Source organism: Zophobas morio, unplaced genomic scaffold (assembly GCF_036711695.1).
Source record: "Zophobas morio isolate AGI-343-1 ecotype UQ-CSIRO unplaced genomic scaffold, CSIRO_AGI_Zmor_V1 ptg000058l, whole genome shotgun sequence".
Taxonomy (NCBI): Eukaryota; Metazoa; Arthropoda; class Insecta; order Coleoptera; family Tenebrionidae; genus Zophobas; species Zophobas morio.
In genome coordinates this window covers 5,517,368-5,542,477 of record NW_026972163.1, presented here as the reverse complement: position 1 = coordinate 5,542,477, position 25,110 = coordinate 5,517,368, and the positions used below count along the sequence as shown (strand labels likewise).

General features: G+C 35.0%; 1 protein-coding gene across 1 annotated transcript in view; it reads left to right on the top strand.

The window, feature by feature from the left end:
* Window positions 1-25,110, top strand: part of Sxc (super sex combs) — a 42,520-nt gene that overhangs the window by 5,291 nt on the left and 12,119 nt on the right. The window contains exons 4-6 of the mRNA XM_064075181.1: window positions 2,424-2,607; window positions 4,297-4,365; window positions 9,354-9,550. Of these exons, the coding sequence (XP_063931251.1) occupies window positions 2,424-2,607; window positions 4,297-4,365; window positions 9,354-9,550 (450 nt within the window). The remainder of the gene's footprint in view (window positions 1-2,423; window positions 2,608-4,296; window positions 4,366-9,353; window positions 9,551-25,110) is intronic.

Genomic DNA, 25,110 nt, shown 5'->3' with positions numbered 1-25,110 from the left:
TGATAACTATCAGGTCGGTGACGACGAACTAATACAGAAGTTATAAACAAATATTTTGATATTTTTGTTTTTTTATTTGGAATCAAAACTTGGAAACATGCTCTTTCGTCTTTTATATTTTCCAATAGCAAATACGTTAACTTCTGTATGCTACAGGCTCTAGCCAGGTCAAAGATTAACACAACCTTAAAGAATACATTTGTAGAGAAAGATATATTATTTTTTAAATGTTACCTTCATCCATAAAAATTTGCATTGGACTTCTAGAAATATTGATGAACACTGCTAGACAAAAAAACCCGGAATTACCTCCTTGAGTTTCAATTACAGCACGTAAGCATTGTGGCATACTTCGGATGAGGTTGACTATTATGTCTTGACCAGTTGTTCCCATTCTTTCCAAAGAGTACGTTGTAGTTCATGAACTGTTTCTGGAACGTTTTCACGCCTCCTAATGCGTTTTCCCATTTCGTCCCAGACATACTGTGGGATTTAGATCTGGACTACGCACTAGCCAATTCATACTGATAGCAACCTCATCCAAATAATCGCAATACGTGGAAGGGCGTTGTCGTGCATAAAAATCAAAACCGGACAAACGAAGGGTGCGTGTGGTACAACACAGTCTACTAAATAGTCGGTAATGTACCTCAGAGTTGTTATTTTTCTTCTTTCCATAATTACTTAATCTTACATAACACCTCGACCTTCATACGGTGTTCTGAGATCAAAGAGGCACGCACTGTGCATAATAACGTTCTTTACATTTTCTCCAAACCCGTTATCGCCCATCTGATGATTTTAAATTAAATTTGGACTCATCTGAGAAGTGAACCTTTTCCCACTGGTCGATTGTCCAATCAAGATGTTCTCTCGCAAATTCTAATCTTCGCTGTCGATGCTCTGCCAACAGTTTTGGGCCGGTGACAGGCTTTAGAGATGATAAATTGTTTTCCCGTAGTCTTCTGCAGGCTATTCTTGCAGAAACAGTAGTGCCATACAAGCAAGTTTCTTAATCGTTGTGCCAATAATGGATCTTGTACGACGACATCTCAAAATGAAAAGGAGCGTAAATTGTTCTTCCCGTTCTGCGGTACACCTCTTTCGGTCAGAATCTTGTCTCTTTTTGTAAGAACCACTTTCCTGAAATTGTCTTAGCTTATCATGCACAGTACTTTTTGCTAAATTTAAGGAATTAGCAACATATCGCACGCTAGCACCATCATCATGAAGAGCTATCGTCTTCCCAGTTTAAAGTGGTTTTTATGATAGGTCCATTGTGTCGAAGTTGATGATGGTGACAGTGGAGTAAATCCCTAGCCATAAATAAAGTGGTCGGTTTCTTGCAGGGCCGTACTTCGTTATTCAACTCATATTGTCTGTCGTGGGGTAATAATGAAGTGATAATGTTTATTATCTTGTCATAAAAACCACCTTAAACTGGGAGTGCTGTACTACTTTTACCATTTCTTCAGCCTTATTTTATACAAGCAAAAGTTTCAAGACCAGATTATTTTACGAAAGACATAAACAATAACGGCAGTAACAACCAGTAGCCAGACTAAACTGAATAAGTTCAAAAGTTAATACAAATTTCTGGAATGAATAAAATTTCGTAAAAATTATTTTGCAAGTTCCAGGAGGAAACATCAATCAAAAGGAAGTTGAAGTCAGTGTTGACTTTCTTAATATTAATTTTAAAGTTTCATTTATTATTATCATTAAAGATACAAATATAAAGGTGCCTGCGTTTTTTTGTACAACAGTGTATTTTCCTTAGTTAACACTCTAGACCTGTTGGTATATGTCCCTTTGACTTCATTTCAACAGTGCAATCAAGTTTGCGTAATTCTTTATATTAACATTTTTCTTAATTGATAATTCTATCTTCAACATAGAATATTAACACCATAATGAAGAATGTTTTTTTACTTTTGCTGAATTCATCAAAATATACGTACAAGGCCTGTTCATTTGTTAAGTCTTTAACTTTTCGTTCGTTGCAGCATTTTTCATATCGTCCAAACGTTTGCCGATATTTTTCGCGTGGTTTCTGAGGAACAAGACCAGAAATAACATTCACAGCAGCTTCGTCTACATCTGAGGACAAATTGTCTGACGAACTCATTCTGAAGATGTTACAAAATTTTACAAAAAGCAAAATTGGTTATGACAAAATTTGTTTACTGTTTATATTGTTGCTAAGTATGTTTCTATCGTTTTGAACAATGAGATTCAGCTGCTACTTCGAATTAATATGCACGAAATTTTTATCCGAGAGTAGATGGTCCATGATTGAGAACAGCAAAATTGGTTCATTCCATTTGTAAAAAATTCAACAGTTGTAGATAAAATTTTATACACAATTATCATAAGATTTAAAATTGCATATATTGTTTTTTCTTAAAATGTTAACGTTTCAGCAATTTGGGAAATGTCTATAAAGAAAGAGGACAATTACAAGAAGCTCTTGATAACTATCGGCATGCGGTGCGACTTAAGCCTGATTTTATTGATGGTTATATCAACTTGGCAGCAGCTCTGGTTGCGGCAGGTGACATGGAACAAGCCGTTCAGGCATACATTACGGCTTTGCAGTACAACCCAGTAAGTATAGTTTTAAAAAAGTGAATCTTCTACATTTGTTTTTCACAAAATGTAGAATTTTAATCATTCTCATATTATTGGAGTAAGCTTTGTGTTAAGCTCAGTTAATCACGTGCTGTGTTTCAATGTTAAAATGTTAAATTCGTCTTTAGAATATGTTGTAGTTACAATAGGGACTTAATGAATAACCTTACTTACTCCGCAATTTTCCATACACCCGGTATAACATGATGCCAGTGACACGGGTTGCATATTATGTCCATCTTCTAACCTGCTTTTAAGAATCCCCAAGTGTGAATGTGAGTGTAGCGAGTGTAGCAAGAAAAAAAAGATACCACCCAGTTTCCACCTTTGTTCATTGTACTTCGTAAATGTGTTTTCTGGCTTACTAAATACTACAAGGTTATATGGCCTAACTAAACTTAATAATGGGATGTTATAATTCCTTTTGTGTGGCTGGTTACCGACTCAAGCCTGGTGTCATAAAACAAGCATTTGTTTTGCCACCTGAATGTCTACTGCTGGGTAATCCGCTTAAACAGTCGCAAAGATTAACAACTGTGGGTTTGCCTTATTAACTATTCCATTGTCGTGTCCACAATACCCTAGTTTTGCAACAGCCATATAACTTTGTAGTATTTCGGAGACTATGATACCTGTGGGGTCATTAACTTTATAGTTAATACTAGTGTCATTGCAGCCGTCGTCAATGTCACTTATGAATTTACTAATTATTGATGAATGTTTATGCTACTTCTGTTAATTTTGCTAGAACACAACACCATCCATTCAACATCTATGAATTATTGTTGCCAATAGTGACCTCGTGCAAACACCATTTATGTTGCAAGACATTGAATGGCATTACCAACCTAACTGCATCCGGACTGGACTTGTGCACCTCATGTTAATATATTAATTAATGTTTTTATGTCAGGTTGGCAACGTATTAAGGCGGCCACACACAGAGAGGGAAGAGTCAAGACTTGAATGTACCATCACTGCCAAAAAAATTCAAACACCTAACCTGCTCATGTCATCGAGTTTTATTTAATTTTTCAATTGTAAGTGCAATTTCTCTGTCACGTTGATGTTAAAAGACGTCAGGAAATCAGAGGCGTTCATTCTAAAGCAGACACAAAATAAATTTAACAAATACAATTGAAAAATTAATTAAAACTCGATGACATGAGCAGGTTCGGTGTTTGAATTTTTTTGGTCGTGATAGTACATCCCACGGGGTACAGTTAAAACTGATAGTGTGTGGGAAAGAATGTGGCATGTGCAGTCAAGTCTGAACTCAGTGTGTGGACACAAGTCGCTGCACGTTTGAGTTTAAATTCAGTTGCGCCGTTTAGATAGTACGGGTATAATAACTTACGACACACTTTTGAATCCACAGTCTTCCCTCTCTCTCTGTGTGCAATTAGAGAGTACGGGTTTAACTTAGGACAAGCGTGCACACTTTTAACTGCACACTCTTCACTCTGTGCATGTGGCCTCCTTTAAAATTTATGGTGCTACCTGATTGTCAAATCCTAAATGTTACCCAAGTCTGTAGCTGCCATCTTCTAATCACGTTTGACATGTTAGCATCGTTACCAATAATTGAGAATTGAGAACACAAAAATTTGTCTTTAATAGACAGTCGGTATAATTTATAATAATTAATGTATGTTGATTTTGCAGGATCTCTACTGCGTTCGTAGTGATTTGGGTAATCTTCTAAAAGCGTTAGGTCGTTTAGATGAGGCCAAGGTATGTTTTTTTTTTCTATTTTATTTTAAATATATAATTCTAATTTGTACGATAAAAAGAGTTTATTTGAAAGTATTTTAGTCTGATAATATTTTTATCTGTATTTATGTAATAATATTATTTTTGAAAGTGATGTATTTATTGAAACCAAACTGACTTGAATAGATATGAGGTGAATATTTTTCATTCTTGTTTTGTATTTAACGCAGTGGTCATAGATGTCTGTAATAAATAAATATTAAGCACTTAATCTTGGTAAAATCTTGCTTATGGTTTGAAATATAATACTCACTGCTGGAGTACCACCAACAAGACTGAAATGTTGAATAGAAATGAGAAGGATATCTGTTATGCTCTTAAATCTTCAAATGATGTGGATCTTTTTAAATTAAAATGTAAACATGTATATGCTTACGCGATGCGTAAGGGCGCGGATTAACAACAAGGAAAATAATGGAAAAGATCAGCATAATTATGATATTCATTTGTACAATAATCAAATTTAATTTAATATCGCTGAATTTGTTTATTGTTTTTGTAATTCCACTAACTTCTATGTATATGCTAGTGGGGACTGACGTTAAAAAGCCTGTAATTGTGTACAAGGTGATTCAAGTTAAATGAACCACTTACCCCTTTATAATGGGCACTCCAATATACATTATCCGTTTACTTTTTGATTAAAAATTTAATTTTTAAAGTGCCATGAATCCAAGTTTGCTTTTCTTTTTTGAAACATCAATGCCATTGTTGCATCTATAAAGACAATACACGGTTATTATTTTTCTGTAAAACATGCCCTCAACAACATTCTCGATGTGACCAGCCTGTTTTTGCTCACAAGCAAATCAATTCTGTTCATAAAAAAACATTTCACGCGCCCTAACATTTCAGGATCAATGGACTGACGTACTGTCCATTTCATTCTTGCAACTCAAAATTTATCTGTTTATCCTCTCCAAAAACGTATGACGTCATCTCAAAATTTTGTCGGATAAATTTTATCTAAAATATGCAAAATATTATAAGTCTCTTCTTGTGATTTATCAAAACATTCATATTTGTTAAAATTACTTCGTCCAAGGGGACTGAAAAAAATTATGAATCAGTTTATTTTATTGATCAAATCAATTGATGCCATCATAAAGTTTAATTATCGAAAAATTACTATTTAGCCAAGATGTTGATATATTTTAACCATAAGCGAGTTCTTAAAAAAACATGAGCGCCATCGAACCCTTTTTAGTTATTAATAAAAGATGAAATATTTATTGTATATTTTCAATATATACGTCACTGGAAATACAATTCTATTATAAAATATATACATATAAACGTATGTATCTATTCAAACACAAATACATAAAACTCTAGAAGTATGTAACCAAGCTCACTAGATTCGAAAATTAATTCGTTTGAAATAAGAATTTTAAAACAATATATCAGGCCTCATTGTTTTGGTTTTTCATTAAAATTTGATGTTCAGTTTTTAATAGGTTAATGATGATTAGATGCTTACTGAAAAAACTTAAAAATAGTATACCTATATATTTTCTGTTATATGCTTCCGTACCAAAGTATTATACTAAAAATTAGTTTCCAATTTCAGAAAAAAGAAGTCATTTTATTGTTAATGTTTACCTTATCATCTAAATAATTTTAAGTTTGAGAAAATGGTTAATGAACACTGCTTATTAGTTACAAACTTAATGTGTCGTAGCCTTAAAATTAGATGTTGGGACGGTATATACTTTTTAAAACAAGTACTGTGAAGTTGGTGTACATTATACTTGCTTACTGTTTTCGGCTATTAGGTTGAAGACGAAAGTAATATGCGATATGTTGTATGTTTGAACTGTTATTTTAGAAAAAGACATGTTAGAATTAGGTAGTACATTCATAATAGATAAAATATTACCATGAAGTCTTGATATAAAAAATTTCAACTCTAATGAGGCATTTTTGTGGCCTGTATAATGTTAGCTTGGTTTCATAACACTGTATAATTACGAGTAGTCCCAATTATGCGGTACATTTGTTGTTTATTATCTACTATTTTGTCCAAAATCAGATCGACGATATGTCAGCTTTAGAATGCATTTTATCGAATATGTCGCTCTAAGATAGACCATGACAAATATTTTGACAATTATGCGATTAACAAGCTTTTAAAACATTAGACTTTTTTGCGTTGGTAACACATGTTTTTTTGAAATGACCTTGTTTGTAAAACAATTATCGCAAGTGTACAAAATAGTTGGGACAACTCGATTATACTTTTTTTCTTCTCAAAAATATTTCCCTCGTATGTGAACTTTCAACTAAGGTAGAAAATGTATATGCAGTTAAGCACATATAAGTTACAACTTGTTTTTTTAATTAGAGATAATTAATTATAACTTGTCATTACAACCTTATTTAAACAACGCCGATATGAATCTTTAAAAACAAACATGTTACATTGTGGATTTTTTAAATTTCTGCTCTAGTTGGCCATGACGCTTACACCAATTGCAGTGTTGACGTACGTGTCATGCCCATCTAGAGCAGAAATATAAAAAATCACACGCTGCAAGCTTGAAGAAAATTAGTCCAATCAATCTTTTTATCTTTTTGGTTCTTAACCTCGCAAAATAGACTTTTACATACTTGTACAAAGTTGACTTCAAATTGAAATTATTTTCAAGATAACTTTTTGTATATATGTAATTTATTTATTAATTGGTTTGAAAATTGCGTGAAAACTACATGCAAAATGCATAATCAATACAAGTATGTACCAAATTAATTTCAGATTGCAAGTAGCTGGTGAAATTGGCTGTAGTTTTTTTTTTTTACCGTTGTAGTTTATATGCGTCAAGTTTTATTTATGTTTTCTAAATTATTTGTCTTTCTTATTTGCGACAAAGAGGGATTATTTTTGACTTATGATATATTTGCCATAGTTATGTATTATCCATGAATATTTCTATTGAAGGCGCATGGCGTAGAATATTTCAATATTGCGCGTATTATAGTGTGTTAAATTTTTACTGAATAGTAAAAAATTAACACATAGATAGCATTTGCGTAAATATCAACAAGTACTTATAGCTGGATGTACGTTATTCATTGTATTATAAAATGGTTCACATGATTACAGCACTTGAAAACGGATATCCACTGTGCTAGATACGGTTGCCGACGTTACATTACTTTTGTATTTACCGTGACTATCGACACAATAAATCAATTCATCATGAAATAGTTTTTAGGAAAGGTGGGTTCTTACCAGACAAGACGTACCGTGAAGGAAGTAAATCAACTGTCGTCGTGTTGCCAGTTTTAAGTGATACAACTTTCATTTGTTGTAGTTTTCAGTTTTTGCCGTTATCGTTGTTTACGTCCTAACTTAAAATTTCATAATGGTGCTAACTCGTTTCTATATGTTTGTATTTTATGATTATTAATTTTTTCTCATATCTTTTTACGTGTTCGTTCATGTATTGTAGCATTCATTAAAAAAAGATATGGAAAGCTATAACCATAAAATTCAATTGTATTCTGTGAATATTATGTTGAATTTTGAAGGTTTAATTACATTATTATCACATCAGTTAGAGCAATTCACAGAATGGGGGCACTTAGCTTAAATTTCACTTCTCAATTAAAAAAATTAAGAACACTTGCTTGTTCCTTTGACATTTAAAAAACTATATACACAGGTGGGATATACTTTGTTTTTGTGTGCACATTTGATCTGTTTTCTTTTTTTTTTTTTTTGTAAAATTTCGTATGCGTGCTATAAGTAAGTTTTGCGTTTTGTTTTACCAAGTGTCGAAGAAAATATGAAAATATTCGCGAAATTTGTTGGAATAAAATGTGTTCTCATATTAAAAGCGAACAAACCTATTACAAAGGAAGCCTATTTTTGTTTATTTTTGTTTATTGTATATTATATTATTGATGGTATTCATTGCTGCATCTAGTTGACGACATGAGGACGATGATGTACATGCCATCCTTATGATGGCTGATATTCTTAATTTCATTGAAATTTGATTTTATTTTTGAAGAGTTTTGGATAAAGATTTGCTAATGAACATAATACATTATGTATTGAAAAACACACTCGAACACAAAATATGATCGAGATAAGTTATTATTTAATTAAATGTAATAGTTTTACACAAATTTCCGATAATATATACTGCTCATACAAAGTGTGGATTTAACAATTTAAACGAATGAAAAGTTACGACTAAAAGAACGCAATTCTTCTTCAGTCTAGTCCTGTTATAATTATTACTTTTGTTGTTGTTTAGTTCAGATATATTTCAATATTGTACAACTTTATGGACTGCGTTTACTAGAAGTTACCTGTTGGTTTATCAGTTGCTCGACGTTCTTTATGTCCATAGCATGCCATTATTTGAATAATAATTTTTAATGTTATAAGTAGATTTACAATGAATATACGAATTAATCACTTACATTTTTGTCAGCTTATTTTGTAGTTGGAGATTATTCCAATAATTTTGGTGATTTTTTTATGTGTGGCCGTCATTTTTGACAATGAAAATACTGACTAATGGTATTACTGTTGCTGTACAAATATACAGGTATGTGGCAACTGATCCAAGCTTCATCATGGATTCGCTCTGGTAAACATTGGGCTTAGTATCAGGTAATATACGCAGCCAATCAGACATATATCTTTGTTTTTAGGTATTGGACTGAGGCCTCTCTGTGCGCCAGTTGCTTGCGTAAATTGTTCATTACCTTACAAGCGCTTTCATCGCAGCCGTGCGTAATTTGTGTGTCGTGGTTTTAATTGGTTTTCTTTTTTTTTCTGTTTGGCGGAAGCGTAAATTTCATTTTGGATCTTTTTATGCGTTGATTGCTTTATGCGATTATAATTTTTCCTACTTTGGAGAGGCCTCGACTGTTGGATGCTAGCGAACCTATACTGTTTGATCAATTAAACTCATTTTGAATTTCTGATGTAGGCATGTTATTTGAAAGCTATAGAAACTCGCCCTGATTTTGCGGTGGCTTGGAGTAATCTTGGATGCGTTTTCAACGCTCAGGGCGAAATATGGCTTGCAATTCATCATTTTGAAAAAGCGGTTGGATTGGATCCAAATTTTTTGGATGCTTACATCAATCTTGGAAATGTATTAAAGGAAGCCAGAATATTTGATAGGTAAGTTCACTTTATTTTAAGCTGATCGTAATAAACTATTAATGTGCTCCCACTAAAATAAAAAAAAAAACTTTTTAATTTGAGCTGAATTAACCCGTAAGCGCGTGGGTAAAAATGTCCCAAGCCGTACATTTTGTCAAATATCTTTTTTCGCTTAATTCCTATGGGCTTCCGGTTTCATGAATTCCTTAATTATTCTTATCTGCGTTGACCCATACCAATTACCTGCATTTTATGCCAGCCGACAAATATGTAATTTTTTTTGCAATAATTTTTTTTAAACAAAATTTTTACTTTATATGATACTAGCGGAACCCGGCAGACGTTGTCCTGCTTGTGTATATATTTACTTTGTATATATGTATGGTCTGGAGCGCAGAATGCGTTGTAGAAAACTGAATAATAAGATAACTCATATTGATGCTATTCCATTTATTTTCATTAGCATACACAATGTACACATTTTTGTATTAGTAATTCACGTGAATGAACAAAATTTTTGACTATTGTATTCGCTATATAACTGAAACAACTTGAACACATTTTAATCAATACTAACATCTATCGTAACGCTAGTGGGTAAACAATATTTTTGGTTTTTCGATTTGGTGTATAGACGTACAGAGTTTTTGGAATTCCTACTCTGGAGCAAGCAACATACAGTTGACCATGCGAAAAACATGGATTTCCTAAATTTAATCCGGCAACGCGCAGAGACTGCCCTTGGGCTTTGTTGATTGCCATCGCGAAAGCAAGACGCACAGGAAACTGTAGTCGTTTGAATGTAAAGGGCAAATCAGTAGGAATCATTGGAATGCGCGGAATCAGTTTGATTTTTTGGGTGGCATTTTCAATAATCTCTAGTAATTCACTCTTTGTTATTACTGAGGATTGTAGACAGTGAACATCACTAATGATTTTCTTTTGCGGTCAATACGATTTTTGTTGTAATACCAACGAAAACAATGCTGTCATTGGTGCCGCCATATATCTAATACTTGCTAACTCTTCAGAAGTAACATAGAAACGGTGTTCACGGACAAAGGGAGACGGAAGATATTGTTTTCTGTCTAGAAAAGTACCGAGGGTCTGTGCGCACGTACACAAAATAGAAGCGAACGTATGAAATGTCAAAACACATCTAGTCACGTTATCGAGTATATGAGCAGTACTGTTTGGTACTATAGAGAGACAAAGAGGTCCGATATATTGCTCTGCCGTTGTGTTTTCGGACTCTTTTGAGGCCTGATAGCAACATAGTAGTATTAGATATATGGGTGCCGCTGATTCTCTAAGTTCATAATACTTTAACAGAGAGGTTGATGTGCTGCAGTGCCATCTAGTGGCAAGTTACAGCAAAATCGATAGCGCGAAAATATTGTCCATGGTCAAATACCAACGTATATCAATTTTCATGAGGATCGGTTGATTGGTACAGAAGTTGATGTGTTGCAGCGCCATCTAGTGGCGAGTTACAGCAAAATGGATAGGGCGAAAATATTCTCCATAGTCAAATGCCAACGTGTACCAATTTTTATGAGAATCGGTTGAACGGTGTAGAAGTTGATGTGCTGTAGCGCCATCTAGTGGCTAGTTACAGCAAAGCGGATACCACAAAAACCTTCTCCATGAAAAACCACTTACATGTGCCAAATTTCATGGTGATCGGCCAAACGATTTCGGAGTCTATCGATCACAGATATATATACCAACATCCATTTTTATATATATAGATTTATACTTCATATTCAAAGGCATTAAAAGTATTTTATTGAGTTTAGTTTTAATAGACACAACTGAAACGTCCGTGAAAGCGCTTTGACCCATCGCGAGTGCTTATACGCGACCAAAGGAGACGCGCGCGCTTACGGGTTAAGATAGAAAATAAAAGACGACCTGATGTATTACCAGAAGAAACTAATTAACTACATAACAATTTGTTTTAACGACCAAGCGTAATTTAATCGAAGTTTGTTAATTTTGATTAATGAATGTTTACTATCGATGTGATTGTTACAAAAGATATATGAAGATAAATGTTGATAAAATGGAGTTTGTGATGTTTAGTGAAACTGAGTTGGAATAAGCGAATAAAGAAAACATTCAATTTCTCAAAAGGATTCCAGAAAATTGACCCTGAAAACCTAAGATTATTTGTCTATCAATACGAGTACCAATGATTTTTAAACATTTATAATAATCAGGGAATCAGGCACCATGTTTCAATCTTACATTTTTAATTTTTTGCATACTAATGGCTATTATCAGAACCATTCAGGTCTGTTGATAAAAAAAATCCATATAAAATCGATGCCGTTTAACCTCTTGATGAAGGATGTTCATATTGATATATCTGATCTTTTTAATGTTTAACACAGAGACAAATTCATATACAGGGTGAATATTATAATAACCGACCCTGACCAACTTTCAGTATAACACAAATTACATATCTCATATGCAACTCTTTTTATAAATTTATTTTTATAAAATGTACAAACATAGTTGCCTAGTAGTTAATTTTGATTTTTGCAATAATTCTATTGCCAATTTTGAGTTCGGAGAAGTTTCTAGTCTTTGCAATAAGAGTGGGTTAGATGCACTAACGATGAAAGGCTGATATGACCTAATTTTTGGAGAATGCGGAAGAAATGCTGTTGCAGCAACAAATCTCCACGTAAGCAGAAGGATGTCCTGCTAGGTCACATCCACCCGACCAAATCTTCAGATGTTTAAAGAAAACTTTGAGACAAAATTAGAAACAAGAAATAGAGGTTGCACCGCTACTGGTGTAGAAAATAAAATTCGCGTAATTGAAGCCGTAGGCAATGATCCGCATGTCAGTCAAAGATTTATAGCACAAGTGACATTAGTTTAAGATCTGAAAGAAGAAGATTGTCCCAGAAGAATTCAATATTGTAATTTTGCAAAATCAGCTACTGTTGAACAACAATTTTTTATTCAAGGTTTTGTCTAGCGATGAAGCAAGATTCATTTAATTATTTTATTTCATTAATTAGTTTCCAACAATTTGGCAATAACGGGGTTGTTAATCGGCACAACTATCACTATTACTCCCAAAATAACCTACGTTGGATCAGAACAGCTCATTTAAAAAATGTTTATTCCGTAAACGTGTGGGCTGGTATTATTAGAGATTACGAAAGTGGCCCATAGTTTTTTTGAAGGCACAGGTATCGACAATTTTTTGGGAAATGATTTGCTGGGGTTATTAGAAAATGTTCTTCTCAACCTGCGACAAGAACTGTGGAGGGCGGAGGACCACCTTACTGTCACAAAGTCGTTAGGGGCTGTCATGATGCGACGCTTGCAAATAAATGGATTGGCAGAGGCAGTGGGGGGAGATATAATACGTTATTGTTAGTATTACTGCACCAACCTAGGTTGAAATACGTGTTCTTACAAAGATGATGATTGAGGTCATCATAAAATTTTCTAAAGTAAAAACTCTTTTGAAACATACGCGTAGCATTGTTCTTTTTGCTTCAGCATTACATATTTACAGATGTTTATTTCAACTTATAGGGGTTCTCAAAAAATATAAAATCCGCAAAATCAAATTTTATAATTTTGCGAAAATGCTGGATATGTTTCATTGTACTTCAGGAGCGAGGAAAGTTCTGTCGAAGCAACTTTCGACCAATTTTTCTAAATTGTTCACACAATGAATGAATTTAAGATGGGAAACATCTTATGCAAACGCGATCAGTACAACATTTTTAAAGCAAATGGCCAGATTGAACTGAAACCGATAAAACCTTGAACATACCACGGATGTAACAGTGCCATAACAGCCTTAAATGTTTCAAAATTACTGACTGATTCGGATTTACCAAAAAAATCTAAAGATAACCAGAACACAAAAATAATCTAAAGGCTGAATGTTATTCAGAATCACTGTGGAGACTGTAAAAAGGTAACCTAGGTAATAAAAACCTGGGTTTCCAAAATTGGTGAAAAAGTCGTCAAAATGTCGACTTTAGATTTCCACTACTGTACATATAGCGTATTTCACAAAATCATACCACTTTTGTTATAAATGGCCGTTTGCATTTGGATCTGGTAATAGTAGTATGTTTATATCGTTTTAAATTTAGGTTATTCTTAAGAAGATAAACTCAAGAATCACGTTGTTGACGTGATGAAAGTAACTCAACTTCATGAGGATGGAAATTCTTCACAACATAGAGACACTTTATTTCAAGGAGCCCATAAGTTTTAGTCAATTTGTCATGCACTATTTCATCAGGAGATGTACCTAAACCTGGATATTTAAGGTTGACCAAAAGTCCAGTTTGTTTAACTTCGTTGTGTGTTGTCGAAATACAGGGTTAGTATAAAGTCCTGGAACGGTCGAATAACTTTGTTATGTGAAAAGTTTTTTTTTTCTGAAATTTGCTTTGGATATAATTAACATGGCGACTTGATTAAAACATATTTCCTTTTTTTTTTGACAGACACAGCCGCCATTTTTTTTTTTTTTTAATGGAACACTCAGATTTTTTTACATTTTTTGAAGCAGAATAAAAAAACTACTTTTAGAAATTATCAACATGTTTATTTCTACTGATACAAAAAATAGAAGAAAATTCACAAAAACACCTAATATTGTAAAATCAGACATAATTCATTGAGACTTTTTGTTGATCGATTACAACACTGCCAAATTGTAAACGAAGAACACTTAACATTTATTGTAGTCCCACTCATAGTTTATTATTTATTAGTATTTTCAAAGATGACGTGATTTTACAATATATATAATTATATAAGTTCTACAGAAAATATAAACTGTACAATAAAAGGGAGAGAACATCAGTAATAATAGGAAAAATAATAATTATTTTTAATACATAAATTGAATACAATGAAAACAATTGGTCGAAGTTTATTTCGACAGAACTCCCTTGCTTCTTCGACAAATTATAAAATTAGATTTTGTTATGTTTTTTTTTGTGATAACCTCCATAAAGTAAAAACCGGCGCCATAAATAACACCCTCATAGCCCCTGCACCGTGGAGGCGCAAGGTTTTTTTCCGATGTATAAACAAGCACTTGAAATTGCTTGTTTATACATCGGAAGAATGTCATGCAGAAATTTGTTTCGATTTGAATGAATTTGTCGCCTCAAAACAGGGGACTAAAATTATTGATTCAGCCACAGTCGAACAGAATGTTCTGAATATTATTATTATAATTTTTATTAAATAAAGGACGGGCATATTCTCACCTTTTTGAGAAACCACACTTTTTCTTCTTAATTGGATCAATAAAAAAAAATCTATGACGTCATAAACATAGATAGTACACAAAGCGAGAGAAAACGAGAGAAAAAAACCTAAATGCAAAGTTTAGCATCACGGTCTGCGTTGCAAGCTGTTATCCGCTAGACCACGATGGGGATCCATTACGTTAATGGTAAACTGTTTTTATACTGTGCAATTTTTTTTATGTGAAAATTTGAGCGGTTAGGAAAAAGCTAAAAGCGGATTCGTACACCACACGTATGGGAGTACATATATTGTTGTATAACAGTTAAATCAAATAAACATAGAATTTTTTGAAATAAGGTCATCAAATTGTCGGTTGGGATGATCAGTAAAATTTTGGTTAGCGTTTCACCATCTACATGATATTTCTAATATACATAACAAATTTGCCAACAATTGGTCCAGCAGTTTCGAAGATTATGTATCTGATAAAAATCGATACAGATACCAGACACACTGACGGAAACGGGAGACTATTCTTCGTACTGTAGGGATCATGAAACGTCGAGAAAATATAAAAGTGGCCATTCGTCTGATGGATTCGATTACTATACTTCCTGAGCTTATGTCAGGATGTAAAAATCCACAATTCACAAAATGTATTTATATAAAGTCACTGGTACGCGCTTTCAACCTCAGTCATAAATGGCTCTTCCAATCCCTCCAAGAAACTGATTGTTTCAATGGCGTGCTGGAAAGCGTAACTGTAAAATTTACTTTAGTTTTTATGTTGCTAGAAATATTTATTTTTGTTTTTATACCATAATTAAACAAATAGTAAGACATTTTTCCTCCCTATGAGCCCATTTTAAAACCAACGGCGCTGCTTTTGATCCTCTGTTTATGACGGACCGCTCTCGATGCCGTACGGAAAGGATCATACAGTTGTTTCCAAAAAATTTCGGGCAGTACTGTCATTCGGCTGATATAGTCTCTAAAACAGGCTTTATTTATTCATAACCAAACTTTTAACTTTTGACATATTTGGCGTCGACTCAAAAATTAATGAATGAGGCGACATGTTTGGTTGAGCATCCCATTTTCTAGAAAATTTGAGGATACAGTACTGTTATTGATACTATTGGAAAAATTCACAAGAAATATTTACATACAATGTTTCTTTACCTGTACTTTAACAATCTACACATATATTAAATTTAGTTCACAGGGATCATCATCATAAAAATAAAAGTTAAATTTCGTTTTCGAAGCTGTATTTGTTTGACTGTGCTCTAGGAGCAGGGGAAGTTCTGTCGAAATAACCGTCGACCAATTTTTTTCTGTCTGTGTCGACTTTTATTAGACAGATAATCTTCGAAAATACTGGGACAATTCTCGTCAAATTTTATATACATGTTATTAGACAGATAATCTCCGAAAGTACTGGGCCGATTGTTGTCAAATGTTGTACTTAAGTATATTAGGAATATCATGTAGATGGTAAAACGCTAACCAAAATTTGCTTAATCATCCCCACCAATGATGTGATGACGTCATTTCAAAATTGCACATAGTAAATGGGTTTTCAATTGTGTAAAATAACATAGTCCTACACATGTAGTTTACGACTCCGTATTGAATTTTTACCCGAAACGTCCAGATTTTTGGAAAAAAATTCAAAATTATAAAACATTTTGCAATTTAATTTTGAATCTGCAAAACCGCAAGCTTTGAGATCTTGCAGATGGTTTACAGTTCTTATAACAATGATAAATTTTTAATCAAAATACATATATTTACTTATCCCCTCCGAAAAATTGATGACGTCAGCTCTAAAGCGTGCCTGATAAATCCTATCTAAAATGTACAAAATATGTCTGTACTTGTGATTTAGCATTCCATTCATATTGTTTGGATCTGCATATACAGGTGACTCAAAAAAATTAATGAATGCGTGAATTTATGTTGCTGATTTAATCAGGAACTTCAAAACCGAATGCTTTGAAATCATGGAGATGTTTTAAAGTTATCATAAGCATGGTAAAGTATGATGAGTAAAGTCCTGACAACTATCTACCAAGTACGTAACAGTGGCGCGCGCGAGAGAGAGGATGCCTTGGCGTAAACGTGTCGGACGGTCGAGAGCTGCTACCCGATACCCCGATGGTCGCTGTTTATTACTTGTATGAAGCCCTCAGTGTTTACTCGGATTTGATTAACATTTTCTCTAATGCATCGGTAACAAGTTGCGATCTGCAAAGATCGTTTTCCATGTTTAAAGCTGTATTAACGGCAAAAAGAAATTATTTTAGAGAAGATCATTTAGAACAGTATGTGGTGATACAACATTTTAATACAGCTAAAAACTCTCAAAATAACAAGAATTCTTCAGAAGTTGGCGCATAACCTTATTTTGTGTATAATTACTAGAGATGTACCGACTGTAGGTCTGGCCGACTAACCGACTAGCCGATTGTTCGGCCAGTAAAAACCGACTAGTCGGCCGACTGTTCGGCTTTGCTAAAACCGGTTTATAAATGCGACAGACAGTTTGTTTTTTTCTATTTCTCTGACTACCTTAAAAATTTGTTTTATTTTAATAAAAGTAATAACTAAAGTTCCTTTGTTTTCCAAAAAATTTGTTAAATTTGTTTGGATAATTTTAACATTTAATTTTTTTTTAGTAACTCACTACAAAAATAAAGAATAACACAATTTAGGGCCAGTTTATACAATTTTTTAACTGAGATTAAGTTGATCGCGCATTTAGCAAGGCCATTAGCGACGTCTGATTGGCGAAGAGTCGGCCACATGGTGCTTTAACGCGGGGTTAAACATTAAATCGCAATTAAATATTTAATTGAGGTTCTGTAAACCGGGGTAAATTGTTTTATATACTATTTTAATTTTAATAAAAAAAGCCGACCGATCGGCTGTTTAGCCGACCAGTCGCCGACTGCAGCCGACGATGAAAAACGGCCGAATAGTCGGCTTATCCGACCGGTCGGCCACTAGTCGGCACATCCCTAATAAGTAATTACTCAATTATTTTTTATTATTTATTTATTTTTATATTTATGTGTTACATCAGTTTGCAAACACGCGAGTATCAGGTCCCGCCCATGATACAAGTAAATATGGTATGGACATACGCAGGTTTGCTGACGTCACCTGGCTGTATTCAGGCGGGAAATTGAAATATTTACCGAGCCCAACTAAAGTCACTAGATCTACTATTACTTTTAGAAAGTACGGCCATGGCCGACTAGTATAAAGATTATGGCCTGTCCAAGAGGTATAATGTGACTCGATCTTGAAATGTGTGGCAATTAGTAACTTTTATGAAATAGAAATATATCTGTGTCCTTGTTATGCTCCGTCTTTTCGACAGCAGGTATTTTTTGCTTCCAGTATGGCGATCCTGTTACTGTCATTTGGCCGTCAATTGCCTTGGTGGTAACACGTCTTCCACGACTGTTTGCTGGTTACCGGTGACACTTTCTCGTTGAATAGGGCTGGAGTTACTTTGTGACTGGAATAATGTTCTTTCCGGTCCGTTAACTCAATAATTCTAGTACAGTCTGTCGTAACCTCAAATCGTAAACACATCAAACTTTCGTTGACAGATAGCGAAAATTACTAGCCTCGCGCTATCTTTGTTTAACACATAGGTTAGGTTCCTCTCTGTCGAATTCCGACCACAGGCAGTTTGCCGTACTTTCTAAAAGTAATAGTAGATCTAGTGACTTTAAAGAGGTACGATACGTGTTGCCATCTATTAATAATTACACTTAATAATTTAGCAAAATTTTAATTTGACTTGACATTATGGGACTTCAAAACGTGTAATGGTGGTTTGTTTGGGTATGAATGCCTTTGTGCCTTTCAAAAGGTGTTAATAATTCTTTTGTCGATTTTGAATTATTAATAGATGGCAGCACGTATGGTACCTTTGGCATTCCTTTGGACAGGCCATAATCTTTATACTAGTCGGCCATGGTACGGCAAACTGCCTGTGGTCGGAATTCGACAGAGAGGAACCTAACCTATGTGTTAAACAAAGATAGCGCGAGGCTAGTAATTTTCGCTATCTGTCAACGAAAGGTTGATGTGTTTACGATTTGAGGTTACGACAGACTGTACTAGAATTATTGAGTTAACGGACCGGAAAGAACACTATTCCAGTCCCAAAGTAACTCCAGCCCTATTCAACGAGAAAGTGTCACCGGTAACCAGCAAACAGTCGTGGAAGACGTGTTACCACCAAGGCAATTGACGGCCAAATGACAGTAACAGGATCGCCATACTGGAAGCAAAAAATACCTGCTGTAGAAAAGACGGAGCATAACAAGGACACAGATATTTTCTTATTATTTGCTATCATCCCCGCTATTTTTTTAACAACGCTAGGTCGCTAGCAAACCACCAATTTGTTTTTACGCATCAGTTTGGTAACAATAAACAATAACCCTCATAACCACAAAAACTCATAACTGCCTCATAACCCTTAAAATTGATATTTGACATCAGATGTCAACACAGAAGTGGAAGGTCATTCATTCCACATGACGTCAGATAACGTTGCGCAGAAGAAGACGAGTTTTGGTTCATGGGATGTCCATACCATATTTACTTGTATCATGGGTCCCGCCACTGCACTCGATGTAGCTGACCGCATCGAGTGGTCGACACTACTGCGCGCGGAGAGTGCCACACAATACATGGGGGATTGCATTTGGTAGCTAAGTGTCAGGACAGTGATGATGAGTCAATACCTGTGATTTATCACTAGACAGCGGATTTCTGTCGGGCTACGTCACGATTATAGGTGGAGACGCGTAAATCGCTGCGAATCAGTAACGGGTGATAATTAGTGCATTTAATGTTCACTTATTCTATAAATACAATGAACGAAAATTTAATTCGTAAAACAGCTAAGTAAATGAGAACGGGAATTAACAGCAAAGTACAACGAAGCACCGTTATTCTATTCTAAAATAAACGAAGTGAGGTCCGTAACTGCACTGAATTTCCATCCCGTACGAGCCGTACCGAGTTTGGCCTTGCCAGGCCCGACAGAAATCTATTTATCACTGCATTCATATTTTTTAGTTTTGCTTATACGGGGTGTCACAAAAAATTAATGACTGAGTCAATTTATTTTATTGATTAAACCAAGAATTGCAAAACTGAATACTTTGAAATCTTGCAGACATTTTGAAGTTATTGTAAGCATGGTGACTTTTTAATCAAAATGTATTTGTTTATCAGCCCCAAAATAGTTATTTATGTTACAAGTGTTGAAAACGGTCCATTGCATTACGAACGGGAATACGGCGCGAGACGCAGTCGAGCGCTGTATGTAAGTGAGTAATGCAATGGAGTTTTCACACGAGTATCATACAATATTTTTTGCGCTGCCTTTTTGAAAAAATAACATTTTTCAATCGCTAAAAGAATAAATATTACTGAACCGAAATTATGTTGGTATTGAATTTATTACCAAATACGTCAAATACCAATCTGTCAATTTGTCCGGGCTAGCTTTTGAATTTCAAAGTTGAAATGGAAAATCGTGCACGTATTCAGAAAATTGCAGATAAAGCAACTGCAAATTTGTTGCCTGCAAAATCCGCAGGTCCATATGAAGCAGAATATCAAAAATTCATCAAGTGGTGCGAAGAAAATAAAATACGCGAATTTTCTGAAACGACGCTCTTGGTTTATTTCCAAATTAAGTCGGAAATTATGAAAGTCTCCACATTGTGGACAATATATTCAGTTCTAAAAAGTACTCTTGGCATCAAACATAACATAAATCATTCGAAATTTTATAAATTAACAGCGTTTTTAAAGCGGCAGAATGACACAAGCCCAAGAAGTCTGAAATACTTACCAGTGGAAACATTTTTATTTACGGCTCCAGATCAGAGAGAATCTTGTGATTATGATTCAGCGTGAGGTTGCGAATAACGTCAAGTTTAAACGGTTTTTTTAATTAACAAGAACTACTAACAAATAGTAATAACCTAATAGTTGTCAACAACATAAACCAAACCATCGAATAGTGTCAACTGTCAAATTACTACAGATCCAAATTTTGATCAACAAATTCCCCTATTTAAGATTACAACTTAAATTGCGCTTTTTTAAAATTTCGAGCCACTTTTTGTTATAATAACTTTAGATACATGATTATCAATTAGTAGTAATTGCTTTGTGATAATCAATTTATTTTTTCAAAGCTTAAATTCCTCGTTTGTATTTTGCAGCACTAGATCCTTTTTCATTGCCATTGCGACACGCCACGTGTCAACGTAAAATGTCAATTACAACTATGGCAGCGCAAAAAAATGATTACGTCATCTCAAAATTTTGCCGAATAAATCTCTTCGAAAATGTGCAAAATATGATCGGACTATACTTGTAATTTATCATGGCATTCATATTTTTTAGATTTGCAGGGTGAATAAAAAAAATTAACGAATGCGTGAATTTATTGTATAGACTCCGTTTTCCCGGAAAATTTTGGGAATACAACACTGTTATTTTTAGTATTACACTGCACCAATCCAAGTTGATGACGTCATAACAAAATTGTGTAAACTAAAAACTCGACTCGAAAATGCTGTATTTGCTTCATTGTACTTCAGAAGCGAGGGAAGTTCTGTCGACACAACTTTCGATCAATTTTTTACTATAGACGTCCAGACTTCTGGAAATAAATCACAATTATATAACATTTTACAATTTATCTGTGAATTTGAAAACCGAATGATCTGAAATGTTGCATACGTTTTAAAGTATGGTCAACCGTTAACTAAAATTAATCACACCCAAAAAATCGATGACGTCATCTTAAAATTGTCGAATAAATCCTGTCTAAAAGGTGCCAAATATTATAAGTCTATACTGGTGGTTTATTAGGTAATTAAAAAAATTAGTCGGAAGTTGTTTCGACAGAACTGCCCTTACTCCTGAAGTACAATGAAACATGTCCAGTATTTTAGAGTTGAATTTTTACTTTACAAAATTTTGTCACAACCCATCCTTAACAAGGGATTCTGTTGAACGCCTCCGTCAAGATACAAGTGTGCTTCGTTATGCGGCCTTGCTTGTTTCATACTCCCAGAGAGTGAAGTCTTAGAGACGTCCTCATTGCCGTTTCCTCTATATAAAGGTTAAAGGTGCTAAGCAAAGAAGTGTCTCCGGAGCCGCTGTGGGAGTGGTTCTGATTGCTCCTGTAACACTGAGACACGCCATTCTCTGAACGTGTTCAAGTTGCAGGGCTGTTGTTTTTTGTCTGGCTCTGGGCCACCATACTAAAGCTCCGTAGCACAGCATCGGTCTGACTATTGCCGTGTAGATCCAGAGGGCGATCTTGGGGTTTAAACCCCAAGACCTTCCCACCACCCTGCCTCATTGCCAAAGAGCCAAGCGTGTTTTTTCCACTTTATCATCTATATGCATCTTCCAATTCAGTCGCCAGTCCTATACAACACCCAGGTATTTGACTTCGTCCGAAAGTTGAAGCGTTGTGTTAAATATTTTTGGCATCTGTAGTGTGCCAATTTTCCTTTTCCTAGTGAACAGCATTAATTTCTTCTTCTCTCCATTAACGGAAAGGGTATGCCTACTGCACCATTCCCCGACTATTGTTGCTGCAACTTGCATTATTTCGTATAATACATATATCTGCGTTTTTTCCTGTTAGCAAAATGACTAGATCATCTGCATATCCAATTGTGTGGTAGCCAAGATCATTGAGGCGTCGTATCAGGCTGTGAACGACAGTATCCCACAGTACAGGAGAGACAACTCTTCCCGGGGGACATCCCCTGTCTACAACAGCCTCGATCTCAGTGCCACCTACATTCATCAGTACTATTCTTCAACATACCGGTCACCCATCTACTCAGGGTGGGGTTCACGTCGTGCTCTTGTAGGGCTAGTCCTTTGCTTTTGAAGGTCGTTTTATCGAACGTTCCTTCAATATCCAAGAACATTCCTAAGGCGGAGAGTTTGTTCTCCATTGCCCACTCTATACGGTTTACAACTGTGTGTAAGGCCGTATCCGTGGATCTTCCTTGGATGTAGGCATGTTGGTTTGGATGTAAAGGTGCTTGCTGAAAGCAGTCTCCCGAATCTCTTTCGCTTAGTCTTTCTAGCGTTTTCAGCAAGAATGATGTTAAGCTAATTGGTCTATAGGATTTGGCCAAGGTGTAATCTTGTCGTCCTGGCTTAGGTATAAAGATAGCCTTTACTTTTCGCCATGCATTCGAAATGTAGCTGAAAGCCAGATACACCCGAAGCATTGGCAACAAGATAGGGCGGAGTCTGCTCATTCCCGTCTGCAGGAGGGCGGGATAGATACCGTCCACTCCCGGAGATTTATATGGGGAAAAGCTGCCCACTACCCACTCGTCTTGCTTCCCTGACTACCTTTGCCGCCAGCGCCCAGTCTTTCGGGGAAGGTTTAGTACCGGTTACATTCCTTTTGGAATGGGAGGTAGTCCTTGTGCTGCTTGGAAACATGGTCTGCAGCAAAAGTTCTCCGCACTCTTCTAAGGTGACTGTAAAGGTGCCATCTTCTTTCATTAGGAAACCTGGTTGACATGTGTAGTCCTTCGAGAGAACTCTCTTCAGCATTGCGGCCAAAGCAGTCGACGTTGTGTCGCTGCAGAAGGATCTCCACGTTTCCCGTTTCCTCTTTCTTAATTCTTTCTTAAACTCTTTCCGGTGCTGTTCCCAGTCTTCAGTTTTCTTAGCTCCGATTGAAGTAAGCTGAGTCGTTGGTTCCACCATGGTATATTTTTGCCCAGGTTTTCCTTCTTTAGCGGGCAACTTTTCTCATAAGCTGACATTAGAGGGTCGTTGATAATGTCTGCAACATTACAAAGTAATGTAGTAGTTTTGCAATTCTTGATTTATGTAATAAAGTATATTGGCTTATACATTAATTTTTTTGAGTGACCCTGTATAAGCAAATCTAAAAAATATTAATGTAGTGACAAATCACAAGTATAGACTGATCATATTTTGCACATTTAAGATAGGATTTATTCAGCAAAATTTTGAGGTGACGTCATCAATTGTTTAGGAGGGATAAGCAAATACATTTTGATCAAAAATTTACCATGGTTATGATAACTTTAAAACATCTCCAAGATTTCAAAGCATTCGGTGTTGCAGTTCCTGACTAAATCAATAAAATATATTCATGCACTCATTCATTTTTTTGAGTCAGCCTGTATATGTGAAATAAAAAAAATATGACTGGAATGATAAATCACAAGTACAGATTTATCATACTTTAAGGTACATTTTAGATAGGATTTATTCGGCAAAATTTTGGGCTGACGTCATCAATTTTTTGGAAGGGATAAGTAAATATATTTTGATTAAAAATTTATCATGCTTATCATAACTTTAAAACCTTTGCAAGATTTCAAAGCATTCAGTTTTCCAATTCAAAATTAAATTGCAAAATGTTGTTTTATAATTTTGATTTTTTTTCCAAAAATCTGGACGTTTCGGGTAAAAACTCAATCCGGAGTCATAAACTACACGTGTAGGACTATGATACTACAATTTAAAACCTATTTACTATGTACAATTTTGAAGTGACGTCATCACATTATTAATGGGGATCGAGGAGGGTAGAATACAAACGAGCATGTCGTATGCTTTCAACGGTACGGTTTTGGCCCAGAATCAACCACCGCAAACACGGCTTACACACAGTCTGTCGACTGTGCGCATGTGCGAGGTGGCTGCAAACCTCGAAAAAACCCTATCGTTTTAGCGTTACTCCATAGGCGTACATCTCAGTTATTTTGTTTCACCACGTTCTGAGTATCTTTGTACTTTGTGCCGTTTTTTACTTTCCGAGCGTAAGCTAAGGAAGTATAGTAATCGAGTCCATCGGACGAAATGCCACTTTTTTTTTTTAATAAATTCAACATGGTGAGCTGTAAACTTGTAAGCCGTGGAATGGAAATAAACAATCGGTGAAAGACAGACTTGGTATTCATAAGTAAGTAATGAATGTATAACTTGAGTAACTTTGCCTCGCCACTGTTTAGCGATACTTTCGAACGTACAGGCGTGGTTTAACCGAGCGCGTATTCCAAACACTGTCGTAACCGTGTCTAGATTTCGAGCGGTCGGTGCCACATTTTTCCACCGTACTATCCCTCCGTTCTTATTCTACCCTCGTCGGTGGGAATGATTATATAAATTTTGGTTAGCGTTTTACCATCTACATTCTACATGATATTCCTAATGTAAATACAAAATTTGATAACAATCGCCCCAGTAGTTTCGAA